The sequence below is a fragment of the Marmota flaviventris genome, chromosome 1 (assembly GCF_047511675.1).
Source record: "Marmota flaviventris isolate mMarFla1 chromosome 1, mMarFla1.hap1, whole genome shotgun sequence".
Classification (NCBI taxonomy): domain Eukaryota; kingdom Metazoa; phylum Chordata; class Mammalia; order Rodentia; family Sciuridae; genus Marmota; species Marmota flaviventris.
This window is the reverse complement of record NC_092498.1, coordinates 87,873,283-87,896,111: the sequence shown is the minus strand read 5'-3', so window position 1 is coordinate 87,896,111 and position 22,829 is coordinate 87,873,283. Positions and strand designations below refer to the sequence as shown.

Below are 22,829 nucleotides of genomic sequence, written 5' to 3'. Positions count from 1 at the left end.
CATGAAAACACATCTCTATATTACCACAAGGCAGCTAAATGTACTCATGACTAAATTACTATGAATAAATTACTATGATTCAATACTTTTGCCTAAATAATTATTATTGCTGAAGAAGCCTGCATCAGTAAGAAGGCAGTGCATAGATTACTTGAATTATGTTCTTTTATCATAACTTGGAAGGAGTTGAGGTTTTTATAATTTATAATACCTGGTTGGACCAGGTATAATTCTGGCTGTACTATTTAATGTCTCAATCCTGCCTGGTGTCCTATCTTGAAAAGGGAATAGTTGTCTCCCTGTGATTATGTTATGGATTAAAGGAAAGCCCTCAGGAGCTCCCTGCCTCTGGAGAGCCTTGGAGATATTGTAAAGGACCTGTTGACACACAGGTACCCACATAAGGTTTCTGGTCTATTTTGAACATGCATGCATCACTCTTTTTCAAATACATGTAAATTCATTCATTCAACAACTGTTTATTGAACCCTGACAAAGGGACAGCATTTCACAATACGAATGCACAGTGGACACAAATAAACCAAACAGACTATACCCCTGAGATTGGGGATCTTATCCTGTAGTATGGGTGGAAAAACAACAATATACAAGATAAAAAATTAAAGTTGGATGGTGATAAGGATGAAGAGGAAGGAGAGAGGGGGGATATAAATGGAAAAGAAGGGATGCTAACTTTTAGGTAGGGTGGCCAGGGAGGGCAGCTCAGAAGGCCTCTCTTAGGGAGGGAGCCTGGGGGAACAGCCTTCCAGGTGGAGGGGACAGCTGACGTGAAGGCCCCGGCTGGCATGTGGGCGGCATGTGCAAGGAACACTGTGGAACCCAGAAGGACTGGGGAACAATGAGAAAGAAGATAGGGGGAAGGTTGGGGAAGGGAGCAGATCATGCCAGCCTTTATGCCCGAGAAAAAGGCCTGTTGCTTTTTCTCTGGGTTGGAGGAAGTCATTGAAGGATCTGAGCCAAGGACTGGTGTGATCTGGTTTAGATCTTACAGGTCCACTGTCTAAAAATAGATCGAAGGGGACCATTGAGGAGGTTGGTGCAGTAATCCAGGCAGGAGATGACATGATGGTAACCAGGAGCAAGGTGAGGAGTGGGGGTGTGAGGAGACATGGACTCCAGACACATTTTGATAGAATAGGTAAGGTTGACAAGCTTGGCTGATGGATTTCTGGTGGGGTGTACACCAAGAAAAGATATGAAGAATGCCTGAAGACTTTTGGTCTGAGCACTTGGAAGAAAGGGAAGGTTTGGGGACTTGGGCTTCATTTTGAACATAGCAAGTTTAATAACAAGTGGAGATGTTAAGAAGGCCACTTTGGCTGTGCACAGTGGCACAAACCTGTAATCAGGCTCAGGAGGCTGAGGCAGGAGGATCATGAGTTCAAAACCAGCCTGAGCGACTTAGAGAGGCCCTAAGCAACTTAGTGAGATCCTGTCTCAAAATAAGAATAAAAAAGGGCTGGGGATGTGGCTCAGTGGTTAAGCACCCCTAGGTTCAATCCCTGGTACTGCCCCCCCCCCAAGGAATGTAACTCTCAATGGAAAATACACAGGAACTATTTTTAAAATATTACTGAGTCAACATAGCACTTTTCCAGCACACTCTGAAAGAAGAACTATTATGTTTGTTAGGTGAAAGGATGTCTACAAGATATTTTGACTTTGGAAAAAGACCCTGTGCTGGAAAAGGTTGGAAATAAAGATATATTTAAGTGAAAATTTTAGTGGCCAATAGGCATTATTTTCCTTTCCCCCTTCTTCTATTCCTTTAATGCACGTTGATTTCAAAATCTGTATCATTATACAGACTTTTAAGTCTTAAGTTTCAATGCGAGACTTTTTTTTTCCCTTTTAATTAAGGCTTTGAATAGAACTTTCTGGTAAGAAAAGCCTGACTGATGGCAGAATCATGTTCACTGGTCCACATTATTTTATTTCGTAAGGAAATTAGAATGTTCCCTTATTACATGTTTGTTGTTAATTTTTGTATGTATGCACCTGTCCCTGACTGGCATGTCACTTGGGTGCTATTTGGTAATGACCAAAAAAGTGAGGGAGGGAGGGGAGAGAGAGAGAGAGAAAGAGAGGTGAGGAGGGAGGGAGGGAGGGAGGGGGGGACAGAGAGAGAGAGAGAGAGAGAGAGAGAGAGAAGCAAAGAAGGAAGGAAGGAAAGAGTGAAAGAAAGAAAATATGTGCATGCAAATACACTCCTTTCTATTGGGGGGTTTCAATGTGAGGTTAAGAAATCCATGGTAAACCTTATACGGAATTAATCGAAGCTTCATTGTTACTTCATAAGCATAAGCATGTGTACCTGTACTAGCCCCGATTTGTGACTGTTCCCTTCAATATCTGTCCTCCTCAGTCTTACGCAGGGAAGTATGTACCCGCGCTTGCGCACTACATCCACGCCCTCAACCCCAAGGAGCAGGTCAAGATCCACCTGAAAGGAATTGCTCTTGGAAATGCATATTCTGACCCTGAATCGGTAAGTGTGATGATGTTTGTTTCCCTTTTGTAACTTAATGAGATCAGATCTCTTCTTAATCAGAGGCCCAGGTACATGAGCTCCTTATACCTTAAAGGCTTAACTTGATAAAGGGCAATACCAATGGACCTTTTGACTGAACTCTTCCATTTTTTTTTTTTTTTACCATGTTTCAGTCAATTTGCTCTGCCAGCCTACACCAGCTGTGTTGTACTATGTGTGTTGTGCTGTGTGTTTGTTATGTGTGTTGTGTATTTTGTGTGTTTGTGTTGGGTGGGTTTTGTGTATTTGTGGAGTATGTGTTGTGTATGTTGTGTGTTTGTGTTGGGTGGGTTGCATGTGTGCACGTGTGTATTTTGTAGGTGTGTGTGTGTGTGTGTGTGTGTACAGTTGTCCTATCTGGCTATTTCTAGCACCAGACTGAAAATTATGAAGTGTGACTTCACAAAGCAAATGGGCTTCCTGCCTTCTCTCCTTCTCAGTGTCTGGCACTTATGTGTGTCTCTTTTGTCCTCAGATTATAAAGGGCTACGCGCCATTCCTCTACGAAATTGGCTTGTTGGATGAGAGGCAGAGAAAGTACTTCCAGAAGCAGTGCAATAAGTGTATAAAATACATCAAGGAGGAGAACTGGCTACGGGCCTTTGAAGTGAGTTCTGGGGCCCTGTGCTGCCCTCAAGCAATTAAAACCATCTGAGGAGAGGAGGGGTCAGTGAAGCCCCATGGTGCTCAGACATTTTTTATGAGAGAAGGAATATCTGCTTGGAGAGATGAGTGGGCACACCGTGCAGAAACGAACTGTCTGTGTTTCTTTGAATTTACTTTGGCTGTATTAAGCCTGAGGTCATCTTGGAGTGTTTGTCTAGCTGTGTGTTCATTAACTGTTCTGATTTCTTTAAATGCTGTGTGGGTCTTAAAGGCCTCTCCTATCATATGGAAATCAGAAGAAAGGCAACCTCGGAAGTAAATGCATAAACTTCAACATGTGCACAAAACCATTTAGAAGGCTTATGTCTACAGACAGGGTTTCAGCTGGAGAAGTGACCACAGTGCTTGACAAATAGCACATGTTCCCATGTGTCGGGAACAAGAGATTGTGAAGTGTAGGGATCTAAGACTGTTGCAAAGAGCCATTGGTATTTGTAGTTATGATGATGTTGCTCCTCTAAAAGTAAACTTGAGAATCTGATAATATGCTTATATTCTTCAGCCTTTTCTTGGTATTTAAAACATAAGAGTACACTAAATTACAATATGGGAAGTTGGGTGTTTGGGGCAATTGCAGACAAAGGCTGTGTGTAAACAATTCTCCTGGGGCTTTTGGTCATGTTTCCTATAGAGTCATCCTGATTGACATATTGGTTTGATGAGGCAAGGACTGAATTTTTGAGGACTTTAGGATTCATTATGGTTATTAAGGCAGAAGCCTGATATTAACAATCTACTGGATACTCCAGATCAGCTTGTTCAGATCAAAATGGGAGACATTCAAACTTTAGGACACTACCTGAAGTCACCCAAGGCAGTGACCACTCTTGCTATGAATTCTGATGGCGGCAACCTGTGCAAACAGATTGAGATAGAGAAGTCCTAGCCATCCAGTGCCATGCTTGAGGACTCCCTCTTCTGTGACCAGATGTGGCTGCAAAGTGTGGATTCAGAATTTTTTGTATCTTAGGAAGGACTGCGAAGGAAGAGGGATTCTCTCAGAGATGTGTAGGATCACGCCCCAACCCACCGTGACAATATTTTCAAGATTGGTTTTAGGCCCTCCACTGTTGGTAGTTGAACAGGACAAAAAGGAACCTTTAGAATTTAGAATTAATACTAATTTTATGTGGCATAAGACCAATTTTCCCGTGAGACATTTAGTGTGATTTGAAAGCACACAGCAGTGTCAAGAGCAAGAACATTTGAGAGGCCCAAAGGTGTGAAGAAAGCAGGGAGATGACTGAGGCCCAACAGCCTCAGACACCCAGAGGGCTAGAGAACCTGAGGGAAGTTCAGGTATGCTCTGTATTCAGAGACAAGGATCATGCGACTCTCTTATTAGGACTCATGGTGACCATGGTGTTTGTATAGATGATCCTTTTAATACTCTATCCCTCAGTCCCTTGGCCTCCTCTTTTGCAACAATCACATTCTACTCAGCTGCTCATTCCTTGTTACCAAAAGCCATCAGGCATTCTACAATCTCAATTAAAAATTTTTTATTTGCTCTCTTTAGATGTACATGATAGTAGAGTGTATTTTGAATATTATACATACATGGAATATAACTTCCCATTCTTGTGGTTGAACATGATGTGGAGTTTCACTGGTCGTGTATTCATACATGAATATAGGAAAGTTACCTACGATTTATTCTACTGTCTTTCCTATTCACACCATCCCCTCCATTCTCTTCATTCCCTTTTGTCTAATACAATGAACTTCCATTCTCTCCCCCCTCCCCTTATTGTGTTTTAGCATCTGCATATCAGAGAGAACATTTAGCCTTTGGATTTTTTGGGATTGTCTTATTTCACTTAGCATTATATTCTCCAGCTCCATCCATTTACCAGCAAATGCCATAATTTCATTCTTCTTTAAGGTTGAATAATATTCCATTGTGTGTATATAATCACATTTTCTTTATCCATTCATCTGTTGAAGGGCACCTATGTTGGTTTCATAGCTTTGCTATTGTAAATTGAGCTGCTATAAACATTGATATGGCTGTGTCACTATAGTATGCTGATTTGAAGTCCTTTGGGTATATGCTGAGGAGTGGGATAGCTGGGTCAAATGGTGGTTCCATTCCAAGTTTCCTGAGCAATCTCCGTACTGCTTTCCAGAGTGGTTGCACCAATTTGCAGTCCCACCAGCAACATATGAATGTGCCTTTTTCCCCCTCGTCCTTGCCAACATTTATTGTTACTTGGATCTTCGATAATTGCCATTCTGACTGGAGTGAGATGAAATCTTAGTATATTTTAATTTGCATTTCCCTAATAGTTAGAGAGGTTGAACATATTTCATATATTTGTTGACCATTCGTATTTCATCTTCTGTGAAGTGCCTGCCTGTTCAGTTCCTTTGCCCATTTGCTGATTGGGTTGTTTGGTTTTTTTTTGTTTTTGTTGTTAAGTTTTTTGAGTTCTTACAATCTCAAATTTAAACAGCTTTCTCCAACTGCGACCTCCCACCCTTCCAGCTCACTTGTGTTGACATGCCAGTGCTAGGAGTCCTGCAGCCCCATGGTCTCTAAACCCACTGACCCAACTAGCTCTTCATGATCTAACTAACCCTCTCTGGTCCTCATTTCTCTAATTACCAAACTTAATACCAAGGTCTAGACCTTCCAGACTCCTGAACCCCTTTAGCACTTTCTCCTGCTCCTCTGGCTAAACCACAGCCTTGACTGAATCCACCTCCCTGCACCCCACGCCTGTTCCAGGCAGCTGCACCTGGCTGGAGAAAAGCACCCAGCTGTGCTGACTGCTCTTGCCCTCCTCTGACGTCCAAGTTGTTAATGTCAGCCATCCAAAGGTAACTTCTACCAGTTCTAGGCACCTGCATGTATGCCCACATCCTCTGTCCTCTCTCCTAGTACTGTGGCGAGTGGTCCACGATCCATCTTAAGGCATCCCTTCCCACAAGGTTCATTCCTACAGCTGAGGCCTCTGAACTTGCTCCTTTCTCTGTCTAGAATGTTTTTTCCCCAAATTGTATGGCTTTCTTCCTTCCAATAGATCTTAAATCAAGTGCCATCTTCTAAGAGATGCCCTCTCTTTAGGGTCCCCTACGGACGTGTGCACAAACCCATGACACCTCTCCTTGTCATTCCCTAACATATAGTTTGCACACTCTAACATACTGCATATTTCACCTAACAATGCTAGAGATTTTGTTTTCCCCTTGAATATCAGCTTGGTCTGTCTTGTTCACTGAAGTTTTTCCAGTGCCTAGGACAGCGTTTTGCACAGAGAAGATGTGTAGTAAATGCTCAAGGAACAAAACAGTAAAGGAAATGAGAAGCTGAATGACAAATACCTGTGTGTGTTCACCCACCCAAACGTTTCCTTCTCTCTTCCCTCCCTCTCAACCCAGATACTGGATAGACTACTGGATGGCGACTTGACAAATGATATTTCTTACTTCGAGAATGTGACGGGGTGTTCTAACTACTACAACATTTTACAGTGCACGGTAATAACATTTTTCAAACCGTAGTCACGTCTGCTTAAAACTTTTGACAAAACCAAACCTCCTCTGATTTGGAAAATAGGGTAGCTGGCTTTCTACTAGACAAAGATATCCAAAGTGGAGTGCCTGAGTTGGTCTCCTAAACTGATTGCAGTCTGTTTCCCACCAATGTTGTATGTGTTATAATCTGACCATCCACAATGTGTGATATCCCATATCACACAGAACAATTCCTGATGGGGCGGTTTCCCCTCCAGAGCTTGTTTTGCAGAAGAGCTTGTGGAAAGGGTGGAAGCTGGGATTGCAGCTCTGGGTATGAGGTCTCAGAGTTTCAAGCCTGTTTATGAACCTCTTGAAAATGCCCACATTCTTTGTTCTGTACTTAAGATGGCTTGGATAATCAAAGCTACCAAAGCCTGTATGAAAATATTTGCTTTGTCTTCGTTTTAACTTGAGGTGTTTAGTGCATTCAGTTCAGCCCTACTTCAAGTCCTGTAGAATATTTCTTAAAGTACCAAAGTAGTTTCTTTCCTAAAAGTAGGCCAGAGTCATGTCTTTTGTGTAGAATTAGCCAACTAAGAGAAAGGGAGCCAAATGGGGGTTGGGATTTGTATAATCTTTGTCTGACAATGTGTTCTGTTTTTAAAATGATCACATTTTGTGAACTATTAATTATAAAGTCAATTTCAGTGGAATTTGTCTATCCAATGGTTTTGGGTTTAGATTGTACCACGAATAAAACATATGGCGGGGAAGAGAGAAACAATATTTGTGATTTGCATTTTTCTCTACAACATAATATATTCACTGTTAACAAAAATTGCTAACAAAGCAGAAAATTGGCACACTCAAACCCCCAAATTTTTATCCTTTTGTAACTTGAAGTATTTTTAAAGCCCTTATTCTTTTTTTTTCTTTTCAGTATAATTATTATTACAGAGGCTTTTATGCAGTGTTGTGTTGGAATTTTTTAAAAATAAGACTCATGAACTACTTTCTTTCATCTTCCTCATAAAATATCTGTTTTTACACCTGATGTATTTCCCCCTGTACTCAGCTGGTATTGTTTGTGTGGCTTTAATAAACAGCAGACCATAGAAAAGAAATCCTTAGCTTTTAATCTACCACCCCTCTGGCCTCCAAGAGCTACTTCACCTTCTTTCCATGGAGCCACCAACAAGGAGCAGTTGATATGGACCATCTCACCCCTTCCCTTTGCCCTCCCTATCTCTTCCTCTAAGTGGAGTCACAGGTTGCAAAAGATTAGTTTCTTAAAAGGAAAATCTCACACTTGCAAATTGGATATTGGCTCCAAGAGTGTCAGATCATCCTGATTTGTCCTTAGTAAGAGGATTTAATTTAAACCACCTCACAAACTTCTTTTTAAAAATTTCCAGAGTGGGGCCACATTAAAAGTCCTGTCCTCTCTTACTTATTGTGTTCTGTGCTATGAGAAGCCCACAGCTTTTCCTGGCATGCTGTTTCCTAATATCTTTCTGATGTACCCTCTGCCAGGAACCTGGGGACCAAACTTACTATGGGAAGTTTCTGTCACTCTCAGAAGTGAGACGAGCCATCCACGTGGGAAACCAGACCTTCAGTGATGGAGCTGATGTTGAAAAGTACTTGCGACAGGACACAATGAAGTCGGTCAAGACCTGGCTCACGGAGATCATGAATAACAACTACAAGGTAAGAAGGTGACTGCAGTTACTGTCTCTTAAGAACTTTTCAGGTTTCCCAGAGCAGAGCTGACTCTATTATTTGTAACTTGCCTCTGTCTTTAAACAACAACAACAATTTATACTGTTTGCAAACATAAATAATCTCTGGTTTGTTGGATTTCTTTATATTAAAAGATTTCTTTCCTTTTAATTAACCCACGCCTCCAATCATTCCTTAAAATGAAATTCCCTATGACACTTGCCAGCTCTCACTCTTTCTTGGGAAGAGACTCTCAGAGCAGAAAAAAATGACTGGCTTTGTGTACCTGAGCCAATTCCTTCCGTGTTTGCCGTATCATATGAATCTCAGTGAAGTCAGGGATACGGGACAGTAACTAGTTATTCCAAAAATGCATTTTTCCTAATAATCGTGTGCATTCACTTTGCTCAGTAGTAGCTGTTTCAGTATCTGCTTTAACCAGATGCTCTGCCCGGCTGTCAGGCAGAAATAGCAGAAGAGAAAGGTCCTTTTCTGAGGCCCGATGAGTCCGGCTCTGTGTTTCCACCTGGAGACGATCTGCCTGCTCAGCTGCTAGAGACAGGAGAAGAGATGAACTCACAGGAAGCGGCCCTGCGGGTTCAGGCAGAGGGGGCATGGGCCCTTGGTGTCCTCCCAGGGAGGAGGAGAAGTTATCTTGTCCCCATCCCCTGTCTCCCCTTCTGCTCTGATCCCCCAGGATGGCTGTTGTTTGTCATGGGGATGGTCTATGGGGCCAGTGTACTAATGATAGAACAGACAACCAGCGGGGCTTCCTTTTTTAATATGGCAGAGACAAGGCTAATGAACTTGGGATAAACAAAAACCAGAGCAGCCAGTAGCTTGTAAGATACCTCTGAATCAGGAAAAGAAAATTCATCCTCAAGACACTTTATTTCCAACTACCTGACTCTTTTTTACCATTTGCCGGTATGAGGAATATACATTTCTATGATGCCTGTAAGGAACAGTATGCCTCAGGATGGTTCAGTGCACAAGCTGTGCTACTGTTCAGGGCATCACTTCAAATGCATCCTTAGTATAGTGTGTTTCAGATCATGGCAACCCTGGAAAGTCCACTTTTCTGATCCTGCCTCCATACAGAGTTTGACATGGAACCCTTGTTTAAAATAATCTATGGTCAGTGGCACACAGAGACTGCACACCCATTATAATCCCACAGAACTTGATGGAATACTTTCTAGGAAAGAAAGTAAGTATCTAACTGGATCAAGCCAGCATTGCATCCATTCTTGGGTTTGGTTCTGCTGGGGAAATGCAGTGGCCCTTTGTGCTTACCTGCTTCCAGCCTTCTCTGAACAACTCCCCAAAGCACTGCTGCCTCTCTTCTTCTCTGAGGTCTCCTCCACGGTCCTGCCATTATGGGCTCTCAGCCTGACATCCATCCTGGCACCAGCTAGGAGCCAATGTCCATGACCGGGGAATGAGTGAAAGAAAAGTTAGTGCTACACTAAAGAATATATCTAACAGAGTGTCCGTAATCCATGAGGTATTTATGGTTCACAAATTTATTTAACCAAAAAGAGCTTAGCACTTGTGTTTTAAGACAAAAAATATCTAATATAACATTGAGAAATGCCATGTGGTTTTGTTGAGTGAAAAATTTTCCCATGTACATTATTTGTGCCCTTGGCTCACTGTATAAATTTAACTAGAATATGAGGATAAGTGTGGTATAGAGCTCAGCTGATGTCAGAAATTCTCTTAATGTCGACTAATTGCTACAGACTGTTCGCCATTTGATAAAATAGAACATACTGATTAGAGATGATCCTATACCTCTGTCCTTGTTGCCCATGTAACCCAAACCCACTATCCTAGTCTATTCAGGCTGCTCTAACAAAAATACCCTATACTTGGTCACTTATAAACAATAAGAATCTTATCATTCACAGTTCAAGAAACTGGGAATTCCAAGACAGGTGCCCACAGATGTAGCATCTGGTAAGGGCTGTGCTCTGCTTCATAGAAGGTGCCATCTTGCTGCATCTTTACCAGCTTTTAGAAGGGCAGACAGGCTTCGTTCTGGTTTGTTTTATAAGACTATTAATTCCATTCCTGAGGGTTCCACCCCCAGATTTAATTACCCCAAAGTCTCCGCATCATTTTGGTTGAACACATTCAGACCATAACACCTACCATCAGGAATTCCACTGAAACCAGAGTATTTTCTACCCTTTTCAATTCTGAATTCATTTCCAGAAAAAGAGAAAAGTTTAGTGATGCAGATAAACCACACTTCCATAAAGGAAGAGACAAACTATGCAGTCGATCTGCATGCAGACCCCAAGTGGCTGCTACAGAACAGGCAGCGTGTTCACTGGGGCAGCTGGCACAGCCCTGCGGGCAGAAATTATCTTTGGCTTGTCTGCTATTGATGGTGAACCTCAAAGTGTGTATAATGGAACCAGAACAACTTAAGTTGGCTTAAGACATTAGTACCCTTAAAGTTCTATTTATGTAAGACTCAGTTCTAATTTGTCATCCAGAGCAGTGCGCCTGTTTCTGTTCTCAGGAACATAGAAGTCTTTCCAGCACTAGAATCATTTTAGCCAATATATAGTATCTCTGACAAGACCAGGAATGTCCTCCTGTGCATCTGGTGCATTTTTGTGTAGTTTCTGTGTAAACTGCATGAAAACAAAATTCTCTTCTTCTAATGATATACAAGAGGTGCACAGTCCAAATCATTTTCTTTTTGGTAATTTCAGATGTTTAGGTGGCAAATGGAAATATTGTATCGGCAAGTTTCCAAAATACCTAAAATGAGAAACAATGTGTTAGACTACCCCAATTCTTTTTGTAAAAAAATTTTTTTAGTTGTAGATGGACACAATACCTTTATTTTATTTCTTTATTTTTATGTGGTACTGAGAATTGAACCCTGTGCCTCACATGTGCTAGGCACGTGCTTCACTACTGAGCTACAACCCCAGCCCTGACTATCTGAATTTTTTTTTTTTTTTTATTACATCAGGTCAAAATATTATCAGGACTTTTAAGAACTGATCTGTACAAGAGCATAGTGGTTGACAGCATGCTCTCGAGTCACACATTTTGAGTTTGAGGGCTGGTTCTATCTCTCAGCTACTGTGTTCCTTTGGGGGAAGATGCTTGATTCTTTGTGATTTAGCTAAAAATGGGAATAGAAATAATATTTATGCATGAGTGTTTGTGACATCATTGAGATTATTCCTGTAAAATACTTTTAAAAAGTGCCTGGTGCTTAGGAAGTATTTATCAGTAACATCTATTAGACAAGAGACCCTGCATCTAATAGAAGAAAAAGTAGGCCCAAATCCTCATCATGTCAGATTAGGCCCCAGCTTCCTTAACAAGACTCCTATAGCACAGGAAATAAAATCAAGAATCAATAAATGGGATGGATTCAAACTGTAAAGCTTCTTCTCAGCAAAATAAACAATCAGTAAGGTGAATAGAGAGCCTAAAGAATGGGAGCAAATTTTTACCACACACACACATCAGATAGAGCATTAATCTCCAGGATATATTAAAAAACTCAAAAAATTTAACACCAAAACCACAAATAACCCAATCAATAAATGGACTAAGGAACTGAACAGTCACTTCTCAGAAGAAGATATACAATTGATCAACAAATGTATAAAAAATTGTTCAACATCTCTAGCAATTAGAGAAATGCCAATCAAAACTACTCCAAGATTTCATCTCACTTCAGTTAGAATGGCTGCTATTAAGAATACAAACAACAATAAGTATTGGCAAGGATATGGGGGGAAAGGTACACTTATAAATTGCTGGTGGGACTGCAAATTGGTGCAATCAATCTGGAAAACAGTATGGAGATCCCTCAGAAAAGTTGGAATGGAACCACCATTTGACCCAGCTATCCCACTCCTCAGTCTATACCCAAAGGACTTAAAACAGCACACTACAGTGAAGCAGCCACATTAATGTTTATAGCATCATAATTCACAATAGCTAAATTGTGGAACTAACCTAGATATTCTTTAATAGATGAATGGGTAAATAAACTGTGGTATGTATATAACAGGAACTTACCTCAACATTGTAAAAGCTATCTATGCTAAGCCTCAGGCTAGCATCATTCTAAATGGAGAAAAATTGAAGGCATTCCCTCTAAAATCTGGAACAAGACAGGGATGCCCTCTCTCACCACTTCTATTCAACATAGTTCTCGAAACACGGGCCAGAGCAATTAGACAGACGAAAGAAATTAAAGGCATAAAGATAGGAAAAGAAGAACTTAAATTGGCACTATTTTCGGGTGACATGATCCTATACCTAGCAGACCCAAAAGGTTCTACAAAGAAACTACTTGAGCTAGTAAATGAATTCAGCAAAGTGGCAGGATATAAAATCAACACACATAAATCAAAGGCATTCCTGTATATCAGCAACAAATCTTCTGAAATGGAAATGAGGACAACCACCCCATTCACAATATCCTCAAAAAATAAAAAATACTTGGGAATCAACCTAACAAAAGAGGTGAAAGATTTATACAATGAAAACTACAGAACCCTAAAGAAAGAAATAGAAGAAGATCTTAGAAGATGGAAAAATATACCCTGTTCATGGATAGGCAGAACTAACATCATCAAAATGGTGATATTACCAAAAGTTCTCTATAGATTTAATGCAATGCCAATCAAAATCCCAATGGCATTTCTTGTAGAAACAGATAAAGCAATCATGAAATTCATCTGAAAAAATAAAAGACCCAGAATAGCAAAAGCAATTCTAAGCAGGAAGAATGAAACAGGCAGTGTAGCGATACCAGACTTCAAACTATACTACAGAGCAATAGTAACAAAAACAGCATGGTACTGGTACCAAAACAGGCGGGTGGACCAATGGTACAAAATGGAGGACACAGAGACCAATCCACAAAATTACAACTACCTTATTATTTGACAAAGGTGCTAAAAGCATGCAGTGGAGAAAGGATAGCATCTTCAACAAATGGTGCTGGGAAAACTGGAAATTCATATGCAACAAAATGAAACTGAATCCCTTTCTCTTGCCATGCACAAAAGTTAACTCAAAATGGATCAAGGAGCTTGATATCAAACCAGAGACTCTGTGTCTGATAGAAGAAAAAGTTGGTTCTAATCTACATTTCGTGGGGTCGGGCTCCAAATTCCTTAATAGGACATCTATAGCACAAGAGTTAAAAACAAGAATCAACAAATGGGACTTACTCAAACTAAAAAGTTTTTTCTCAGCAAGAGAAACAATAAGAGAGGTAAATAGGGAGCCTACATCCTGGGAACAAATTTTTACTCCTCACACTTCAGATAGAGCCCTAATATTCAGAGTATACAAAGAACTCAAAAAATTGAACAATAAGAAAATAAATAACCCAATCAACAAATGGGCCAAGGACCTGAACAGACACTTCTCAGAGGAGGATATACAATTAACGAAAAAATGCACACCATCTCTAGCAGTCAGAGGAATGCAAACTAAAACCACCCTAAGATACCATCTCACTCCAGTAAGAATGGTAGCCATTATGAAGTCAAACAACAACAAGTGCTGGTGAGGATGTGGGAAAAAGGGTACACTTGTACATTGCTGGTGGGACTGCAAATTGGTGCAGCCAATTTGGAAAGCATTATGGAGATTCCTTGGAAAGCTGGGAATGGAACCACCATTTGACCCAGCTATTCTCCTTCTTGGACTATTCCCCAAAGACCTAAAAAGAGTGTACTATAGGGATACAGCTACATTGATATTCATAGTAGCACAATTCACAATAGCTAGACTGTGGAACCAACCTAGATGCCCTTCAATAGATGAATGGATAAAAAAATGTGGCATTTATATACAATGGAGTATTACTCAGCACTAAAAAATACAAAATCATGGCATTTGCAGGGAAATGGATGGCATTAGAGCAGATTATGCTAAGTGAAGCTAGCCAATCCCTAAAAAACAAATGCCGAATGTCTTCTTTGATATAAGGAGGGCACCTCAAAACAGAGCAGGGAGGAAGAGCAGAGAAGAAGATTACCATTAAACAGGGAAAAGAGGTGGGAGGGAAAGGGAGAGAGAAGGGAAATTGCGTGGAAATGGAAGGAGACCCTCATTGTTATACAAAATTACATATAAGAGGAGGTGAGGGGAAAGGGGAAAAAAAGAGAGAAATGAATTACAGTAGATGGGGTAGGAGAGAAGATGGGAGGGAAGGGGAAGGGGGATAGTAGGGGATAGGAAAGGCAGCAAAATACAACAGACACTAGTATGGCAGTATGTATAAACATGGATGTATAACCGATGTGATTCTGCAATCTGTATACATGGTAAAAATGGGAGTTCATAACCCACTTGAATCAAATGTATGAAATATGATACATCAAGAGCATTGTAATGTTTTGAACAACTAATAATAATAATAAAACAATTGAATATTACTCAGCATTAAAAGAGAATAAAATCATGGCATTTGCAGGTAAATGGATGGAGTTGGAGAATATCATGCTAAGTGAAGTTAGCCAATCCCCCCAAAACAAAAGGCCGAATGTTTTCTTTGAGAATCCATAGTGGGGGAGAGGGGATCATGGGAGGAATGGAAGAACTGTGGATAGGGCAAAGGGGAGAGAGGGGAAGGGAAGTGGTATGGGGCTAGAAAAGATGATAGAATGAGATTACAGATTAATTAAAGATTACATCATTACCCTAGGTACATGCATGAAGACATGAATGATGTGACTCTACTTTATGTACAACCAAAGAAATGAAAAATTGGGTTCCATATGTATACTATGAATTGAAATGCATTCTGTTGTCATGTATAACAAATAAATGAATTAATTAATTTAAAAAAGAATATTCAAAAAATATTAGCAGAAGTCTAAAAAAAGTCTGAAAGAGTTTATATGTAACCTGAAGTTGGGCATGGTGGCACATGCCTATAATCCCAGCAGCTTGTGAGGCTGAGGCCGGAGGATGGCGAGTTCAAAGCCAGCCTTAGCAAAAGTGAGCCACTAAGCAACTCAGTGAGACTCTGTCTCTAAGTAAAAGGCAAAATAGGGCTGGGGATATGGCTCAGTGGTTGAGTCCCCCTGAATTCAGTCCCCAGTACCCTCTCCCTCAAAAAAGCCACTGTAACAAAAATGAAGACACCTTTGATTGATGGGTTATTATAGATTAGACATAGCTCAGGAATGAAGCACTGAGCTTGAGATATGACAATAAGGACTTCTAAAACTGAGAGGCAAAAAGAACACCCACCCCAGATAAGAGGGATGGGAGGGGGTGGTGAGCGAGAGAGAGAAAGAGAGAGAGAGAGAATACCCAAGTTTCTGGGACAACTAAATAAGATGTAACCTATTCATAATGTGACTACCAAAAGGAGGATGAAAAGAAAGACATAGAAGCAGTATTTGAAGCAATAATGATTGAGACTTTCCCCAATTTAATGTCAAGACACCAAACCCACAGGCCCAGGAAGCTTAGAGAAAACGAAGCATAAATGTCAAAACAAACAAACTCCCCAAAAACTAACCAGGCATATCATCTTCCAGCCTTTCTCAGAAAGACAAATATTGAAGGAATTTGTTACCTGTGACTTGTCTTGCAAAAAATGTTAAAATAAGTTCTTTAGAGAGACAGAAAACAATATAAATCAGAAATTTTGGATCTGCATAAAGAAGGGAAGTGAAGAAGTCATGATTATCTATGTAGAAATTACAAAAGAATTGGCCAAGAAAAAAAAAACCTTCTGGAACTAATAAGCAATTAATTATAAGATTTCCGGATGTAAGGTTAATGTACAAGAGTTGATCACTTTCCTCTATATCAGCATATGGGTATATAACTTGTTCCTGTATAAACAAGTGGAGTTTGAAATTAAAACACAGTACTGTTTACATTGGCACCCCAAATCCAATAAAATACATACAAGGTCTGTATGAAGATAACTGCAAAACTATTACAAAGAATCACAAAGAACTGAACAGATGTTCCTGGATAGGAGGAGAACTGCCAAGATGTCAGTTCTTCCCCACTTGATCCATAGGTTCAGTGCAGCAAGCCCCAATCAAAATCTCTCAGCAAGTTATTTTGTAGATATGCTCAAAGCAATTCCACAATTTACATGGAAAGGCAAAGACTCAGAATAACCAATGTAATAGTGAAGAGGCATGAAGTTGGAGGACTGACAGCATCTAACTTCAAGACTTTCTATAAAGCTACCTATCACATTGTGACATTGCCAAAAGAATAAACAGATTGGTTAATGGAACAGAATCAAAAGTCCCAAAATAGACCCATATGACTATATGCAGCAGGTATTTGACAAATTAGTGAAAGCAATAAAATGGAGCAAATGGTATCTTTTCAATGCATGGTGCTGGGACAACTAGACAGTGACATGAAAAAAAAATAAAAGAAAGAAAAGAAAAAAGAATTTAGAATAAGATGTCCACACCCTTCACAAAAAATGGTCTCCAATGGATCATAGATCTAAATGTAAAACAGAAGATAACAAGAGAAAACCTAGATGACGTTGGGTTTAGCAGTGACTTTTTTTTCTTTTTCTTTTTTTTTTTTTCGGAGACAGGGTCTTGCTATGTTGTCTTGAACTCCTGGGATGAAGTGATCATTCTGCCTCAGCCTCCAGAATAGATGAGACTACAGGCATGTCCCACTATGCCCAGTTGTAGTGGCTTTTTTGATACAGAGCCAAAGGTACAATTCATGAAATAAATAACTAATAAGGTGGACTTTATTAAAATTAGTCACTCTCTCTACAAGAGACAATGTTAAGAGAATGAGAAGATAAACCACAGATTGGGAGAAAATAAAACCCACATCTGATAATATATTATTATCCAGAATTTACAAATAACTTTTATAGCTCAACCCTGTAAAAATGAAAAAAAATTGGCAAAAGACCTAGGTAACTCATCAAAGAATATATACTGATAATAAGTAAGTACATGAAAAGATGTTTAATAGCATAGGTCATTATAGTAATGAAAGTTAAAAGAACAATGAGATACCATTATCATCCTATTTGAAAGGTCAAAACCCCAAACATTGACAACACCAAATGCTGACAAGGATGTGCATAGTTACAGGAACTCATGTTCTAGTGGGAATACAAAATGGTACAACCACTTTAGAAGACTGTTTGGCAGTTTCTTTCAAAACTAAACATGTATTACATACATTCCAGCAGTCATGCATCTTGGGATTTACCTGAATGTATTGTAAACTTAGGTCCACACAAAACCACTGATGTTTATAAAAGCTTTGTTCACAATTGCTAAATTTTGGAAGTAACCAAGATATCCTCCAGTGAGTGAATGGGAAAATAAACTATGAGATAGACAATGGAATTTTATTCAGTGCTAGAAATTAATGAGCAACCAAACCATAAAAAGACTTGAAGGAAACATAAATATATATTGTCAAGTATAAGAAGCCAATATGTCCATATATAGGACATTTTTGCTAAAGCAAAACTACAGAGATAGTAATGGATGTCAGCGGTTATGTGGGGAAGGAATGAATGGGGAGAATACAGAGAATTTTTAAGGTAGTGAGGATATTCTGTAGGATATTACAGTGATAGATACATGTCATTATACATATATCAAAACCCACAGACTACAACAAGAGTGAGCTCTAATGTAAGATATGGATTTGGGGTGATTTGATGATGTTTCAATGCTGGCATATCAATTGCAATAAATGTACCAAGGAAAATATTCAGGAAGAATGAGATACAAAGTGTACATGAATATGCGGAGCATAGTGGTGCACACCTGTAATCCCAGTGGCTCAGGAGGCTTAGGCAGAAGGAGCGTGAGTTCAAAGCCAGCCTCAGCAAAAGCAAGGCACTAAGCAACTCAGTGAGACCCTGTCTTTAAATAAAATACAAAATGGGGCTGGGGATGTGGCTCAGCGGTTGAGTGCCTCTGAGTCCAATCCCTGGTACCAAAAAAAAAAAAAAAAAAAAAAGTGTATGAGAATTTGTATCTTCTAATTACTTTTGCTCTTAATCTAAAACTGCTTTAACTAAAATGTATTGAGTTAAACAAGACTTGATTATCTTCCCAGTGAAAGAGGTAGATGTCAGTAAGTTTGATAAAAGATGAACTCAATTTCTTCTTCTAGGAGAATGGTAGACACTCTGCAGGACCCCCAAAGTACAACCAAATCCAGGATAAATAAGTACAAATGCAATTGTAATGCCTCTAACAAAAGAAAGGGAAATCCAAAAAGCCACCAGAAAAACAAAAGGCAGTGAAGTAAATCCTGTGGAGCAGAAGCAATAAGGCTGGGTGGCCCTGAGAACCAGGTCCCCAGCTCTGCAGTTGGTGATGGTGCTGTGGACCCATGCAAAGTAAGGCCGCTGATTTGAGAGCTGAGCACCAGGCCTGGGACCAGTGGAATGACTAACCTGGTCCTGTGCTCTCTTACAATCAGCAGAAGCAAATATGAAAAACCCAGAGGTGTTTTCGTCTCTCAGATTTTTCACAACAAAAATGTAAGTTAGTAATAAAAAATTCCCTGACACCTAAATAACAAGTTACCATAACTGAGAATAAACAAAAACACTTAAAAACAGATGTGCCTGACCATGGTTACTTAAAATGTAGAAAATATGAGGTCTAGAATATAAATAACTATATGCAAAATACTTTAAGACAAAAAATTGAATTATAAAATAAGCATTAAACAAGAAACTATCAAATATGACGAGGCCAATTTGGAAGTGAATCAATTGGCAGTTAAAAATTAAATGGTTGTTGAATTTAAAACTCAATGTATGTAAACAGATTAGGCATTGCTGAAGATAAATTTATTGAATCAGGAAGTTGTTATGAAGAAATTAACCAAATTGGAACACAGGAAGAAAAGAGATATTAAATTTAAAGGGGGAGATTAATAGACATTGAGGAGATGATATTTAATATCTCTGTAAGCAGAATCACTGAAGGTAAGAATAGAAAGAAGAAAAGCAATTTTTAAGAAACAACTGCTGGTAATTTTCCATATCTTGATAACAATCATTAATCCACAGGCACAAAAAACACAAGCACATGAAGCAGCAGGAGAGAGGAGAGAAAAAAATATTAGTACTTAAGTTGGGTTTAATAAAATTGAACAAATTAAGGGCCATCTTTAAAAGGAGGTCTATTAGACTGATGAAGACAATTCCCTGTCAATAGTGGCAGACAGAACAGTTAAGTAATATCATCCACGAGTTAAAACAGCAATAATCTAGAATTACGATTAGTCAAGGCTACATTTTAAGTAATAAGGTAGAATAAAAGTAATTTTGGATTGAACAAAAACAGTTATTTTAAGTGTATTTAGAATCAATAGTTTTCACTTCTGAAAATATATCTCAGGAAAAAGGAATAATCACAGACCTGAGGGTCTGAGACAGAGAAGAAATATTAACATGAAAAACTGATGATTTTTAAAACACAAAATCTTAAACTAGCATTAAAGAATGCCAGCCATTTTTCAAAAGCTTAATATGTGCCATTTAAGAAGAGAGAACAAAAATAGCATGTAAGTTTAGAGCCCAGGAATTTAAACTGAAGTACAGAAAGTTTATTGAGGGTTTATGAAGAGATTAACATGCTTATTAACTTCAGATTGGAATATTATTAGGTATTAAAACCTAAATGTGATGGTTATGCTCTAGAAGAATTGAAATAGATTGTGCAGCTCTGAGCTTGATGGAAGACATGGAGTAAAAAATGAAAACCATAAAATCATGCCACCAGTAGTACAAGGTAAGATGGTGGAGACTTTATACAGTAAATATAAATGGACTAAATTTTAGAGATAAGATATTTAAAACTACATAAAGACCTATGCATGAAATATAAATATATTGAAAGTAAAGGGTTAGGCAAAATAATAATAACAATAATTTTTATACCAGAAATTAAACCTAAGGGTACTTAACCACTGAACCACATTCCCAGCTCTATTTAACATTTTTTAAAATTTTAGACAGGGTCTCACTAAGTCCTAGGCCCTTGCTAAATTGCTGAGATTGGCTTTGAACTTGCAATCCTCCTGCTTTAGACTCCCAAGCTGCTGGGATTACAAGTGTGCGCCACTGCACCCAGCCCCCCAATTTTTTTAAAGTTAAAAACTGAATAGCTCTATTAATATCAAAACAAGCTTTATGATAAAAATAAAGCATTCATCTCATTAAGCAATAGAAAAATTCTAAACTGATGTACACTTTAATAGCTTCAGAATATATAGAGAAAAACAAATGAGTAGGTCTTAATAAATGTCACATCAGCATTTAATTATTAATAAATCAAGCATATAAAATGAGTAGAGATAGGAAATATTTGAGCAATATAATTAGTTTGATTTATTGAATGTTTATGTACCTCTGAGTACCATAATTAGCAAATCTCAAATATTTCAAAGAATTTGCATCATACATGCCGTATTTCCTGATCATAAACAATTAACTTAGAAATCAATAAGAAACATAAAAGCATTAGAAGTACAAATAAAAATGTAGTTCTGTTTAACTCATAGATCAAAAACAAAACATGATAAAAAGGGAAGATTGCTACATATACAGCAGTAATTCTAAAAGATAATGCAGGGACACTATGCCAACAAATAGCTAAAATGGACAAAATTCTCTAATACATAATTTATAATTTGTGATTCAAGCAATCAAAAAAAAAGCAATCAAAAGCTCTAATGGTCGTTAACCATTGAATCAATAGCCAAAAATTCTACTACAAAGAAAGCATCATACCAAAATGGTTGTATATTAAATTCCACCAAACTTTCCAAAAATGTATTATTCCAATCTTATACAGAGAATAAGGTGGAGGTGGGGAGGGGAATGCCTCAAACTGTTCAGGAGGAGTATGTCACATTATTATTAAAAACAGATAAAAAAGTTATGGAAAAGAAAACTTTAGAATAATCTTCTTTATGAATATGTATGTAAAAATCCTAAACATATTATTTAATAACCCTAATCTACTAGTGATTAAAAAAGATCAAGTTGAGTTGAACCCATAAGTGCAAAAATATTTTCCCATGAGAAAGTCTATCATGTAATTCACCACAATAAATTATTAAAAGATAGAAAACATTTATCTCAAAAGACACAAAAACATGTATTTGATAAAATTTGTTCCCCTTTTGGATAAACATTTAACAAATTAGAAATATCTGTATTAATGTCCTATAGTTACTAAAACTAATTACTACCAAGTTGGGATAAACAGCAGAATTTTTTTTTAACTTAAAATTTTGGAGATAAGAAATCCAGAATCAATTTTGCTTGAGCTGAAATCAAGGTGTTGATAGGACCAGTCTCCTCCTGGGGTTCCATTTCTTCATATTTGCAGTATCCAGTGGCTGTTGGCATTCCTTAGCTTACGGTCATATCATTCCACTCTGCCCTTTGGGTCACATTATCTTCTCTTTTTTTAGGTTCTACCTCCCTTTTATAAGGATACATGTGATTGTAGTTTAGGGCCCTCCTAGATAATCCAGGATAATACATCACCTCCAAATCATTAATGCAATCACATCTTCAAAGTCTTTCATTTTATTCTATTTTGCCATATAAGGCAACATTCACATGTTCTAGGGTTTTGGAAGGGAAGTCTTTGGTGGGGGCAAGCACATTCAGCCTACCTCAATATGGGACTTCCTTGATCTGATAAAAATCTACCAAAAACTTAGAAGAAGCTTTCTGCTCTTGTACTAAACAGGATAACAAATAATATTTGCCAAATAATATTTCTTAGTATGTGCCGCAGTCTGGCTGGGCACAATTCACCAGCCACTTATCAAGCAGAAACGAACTTTATTTTTAGAACACACGCTGCACCACAGGAGCTTTTCAGGAATTCCCTCAGAGCCCAACTGCCACCACTGGCTTCCCATTAGCCTCTCAACCCAGGCACTCCTCCTGCTCTTGAGGCCGATTGGCTGGGTCATGTGGGCGGAGCCAAAAGAGTCCCCCAATGAGCAGCTCCGTGGTCTGAAAGGGCGGGGAAACAGCCCAATGAGCATCACTGCAGAGGAGCCAATCAGCTGGCAGCTGGAAGTTTGCTGGGGCCCCTTGAGCTGTGGCTCTCAACATCTCCCCCTCTCTGTTTAAACAACAAGCATGTGGCTTAGGGACCGTGCCTGCCTTAGGTTGTCCAATACTACATACCTTACCCGTCAGCGGATGAGCTGACCTCAAGGCGTCAGCTCCTGTCTTAGGTTGGTACCATTGCAATTGGATCTTACCCATCATTGACTACTGGTCCAGAATACAGCCACACCTGTGGATAGGCCTTTGTACCATGGGGGGGTGAGGTTCTTTGCCTCACCTCTGTTGGCCCCCAAATTTTAGCTGAACGACCATCACAAGCAGAAAGGAGGAGGATAC

The 22,829-nt window shown here is 39.0% G+C and overlaps 1 protein-coding gene across 1 annotated transcript in view; it reads left to right on the top strand.

The window, feature by feature from the left end:
* Cpvl (carboxypeptidase vitellogenic like) overlaps nt 1-22,829 on the top strand; it is a 108,012-nt gene that overhangs the window by 43,455 nt on the left and 41,728 nt on the right. The window contains exons 7-10 of the mRNA XM_027939619.2: nt 2,387-2,509; nt 3,027-3,158; nt 6,602-6,700; nt 8,213-8,389. Of these exons, the coding sequence (XP_027795420.2) occupies nt 2,387-2,509; nt 3,027-3,158; nt 6,602-6,700; nt 8,213-8,389 (531 nt within the window). The remainder of the gene's footprint in view (nt 1-2,386; nt 2,510-3,026; nt 3,159-6,601; nt 6,701-8,212; nt 8,390-22,829) is intronic.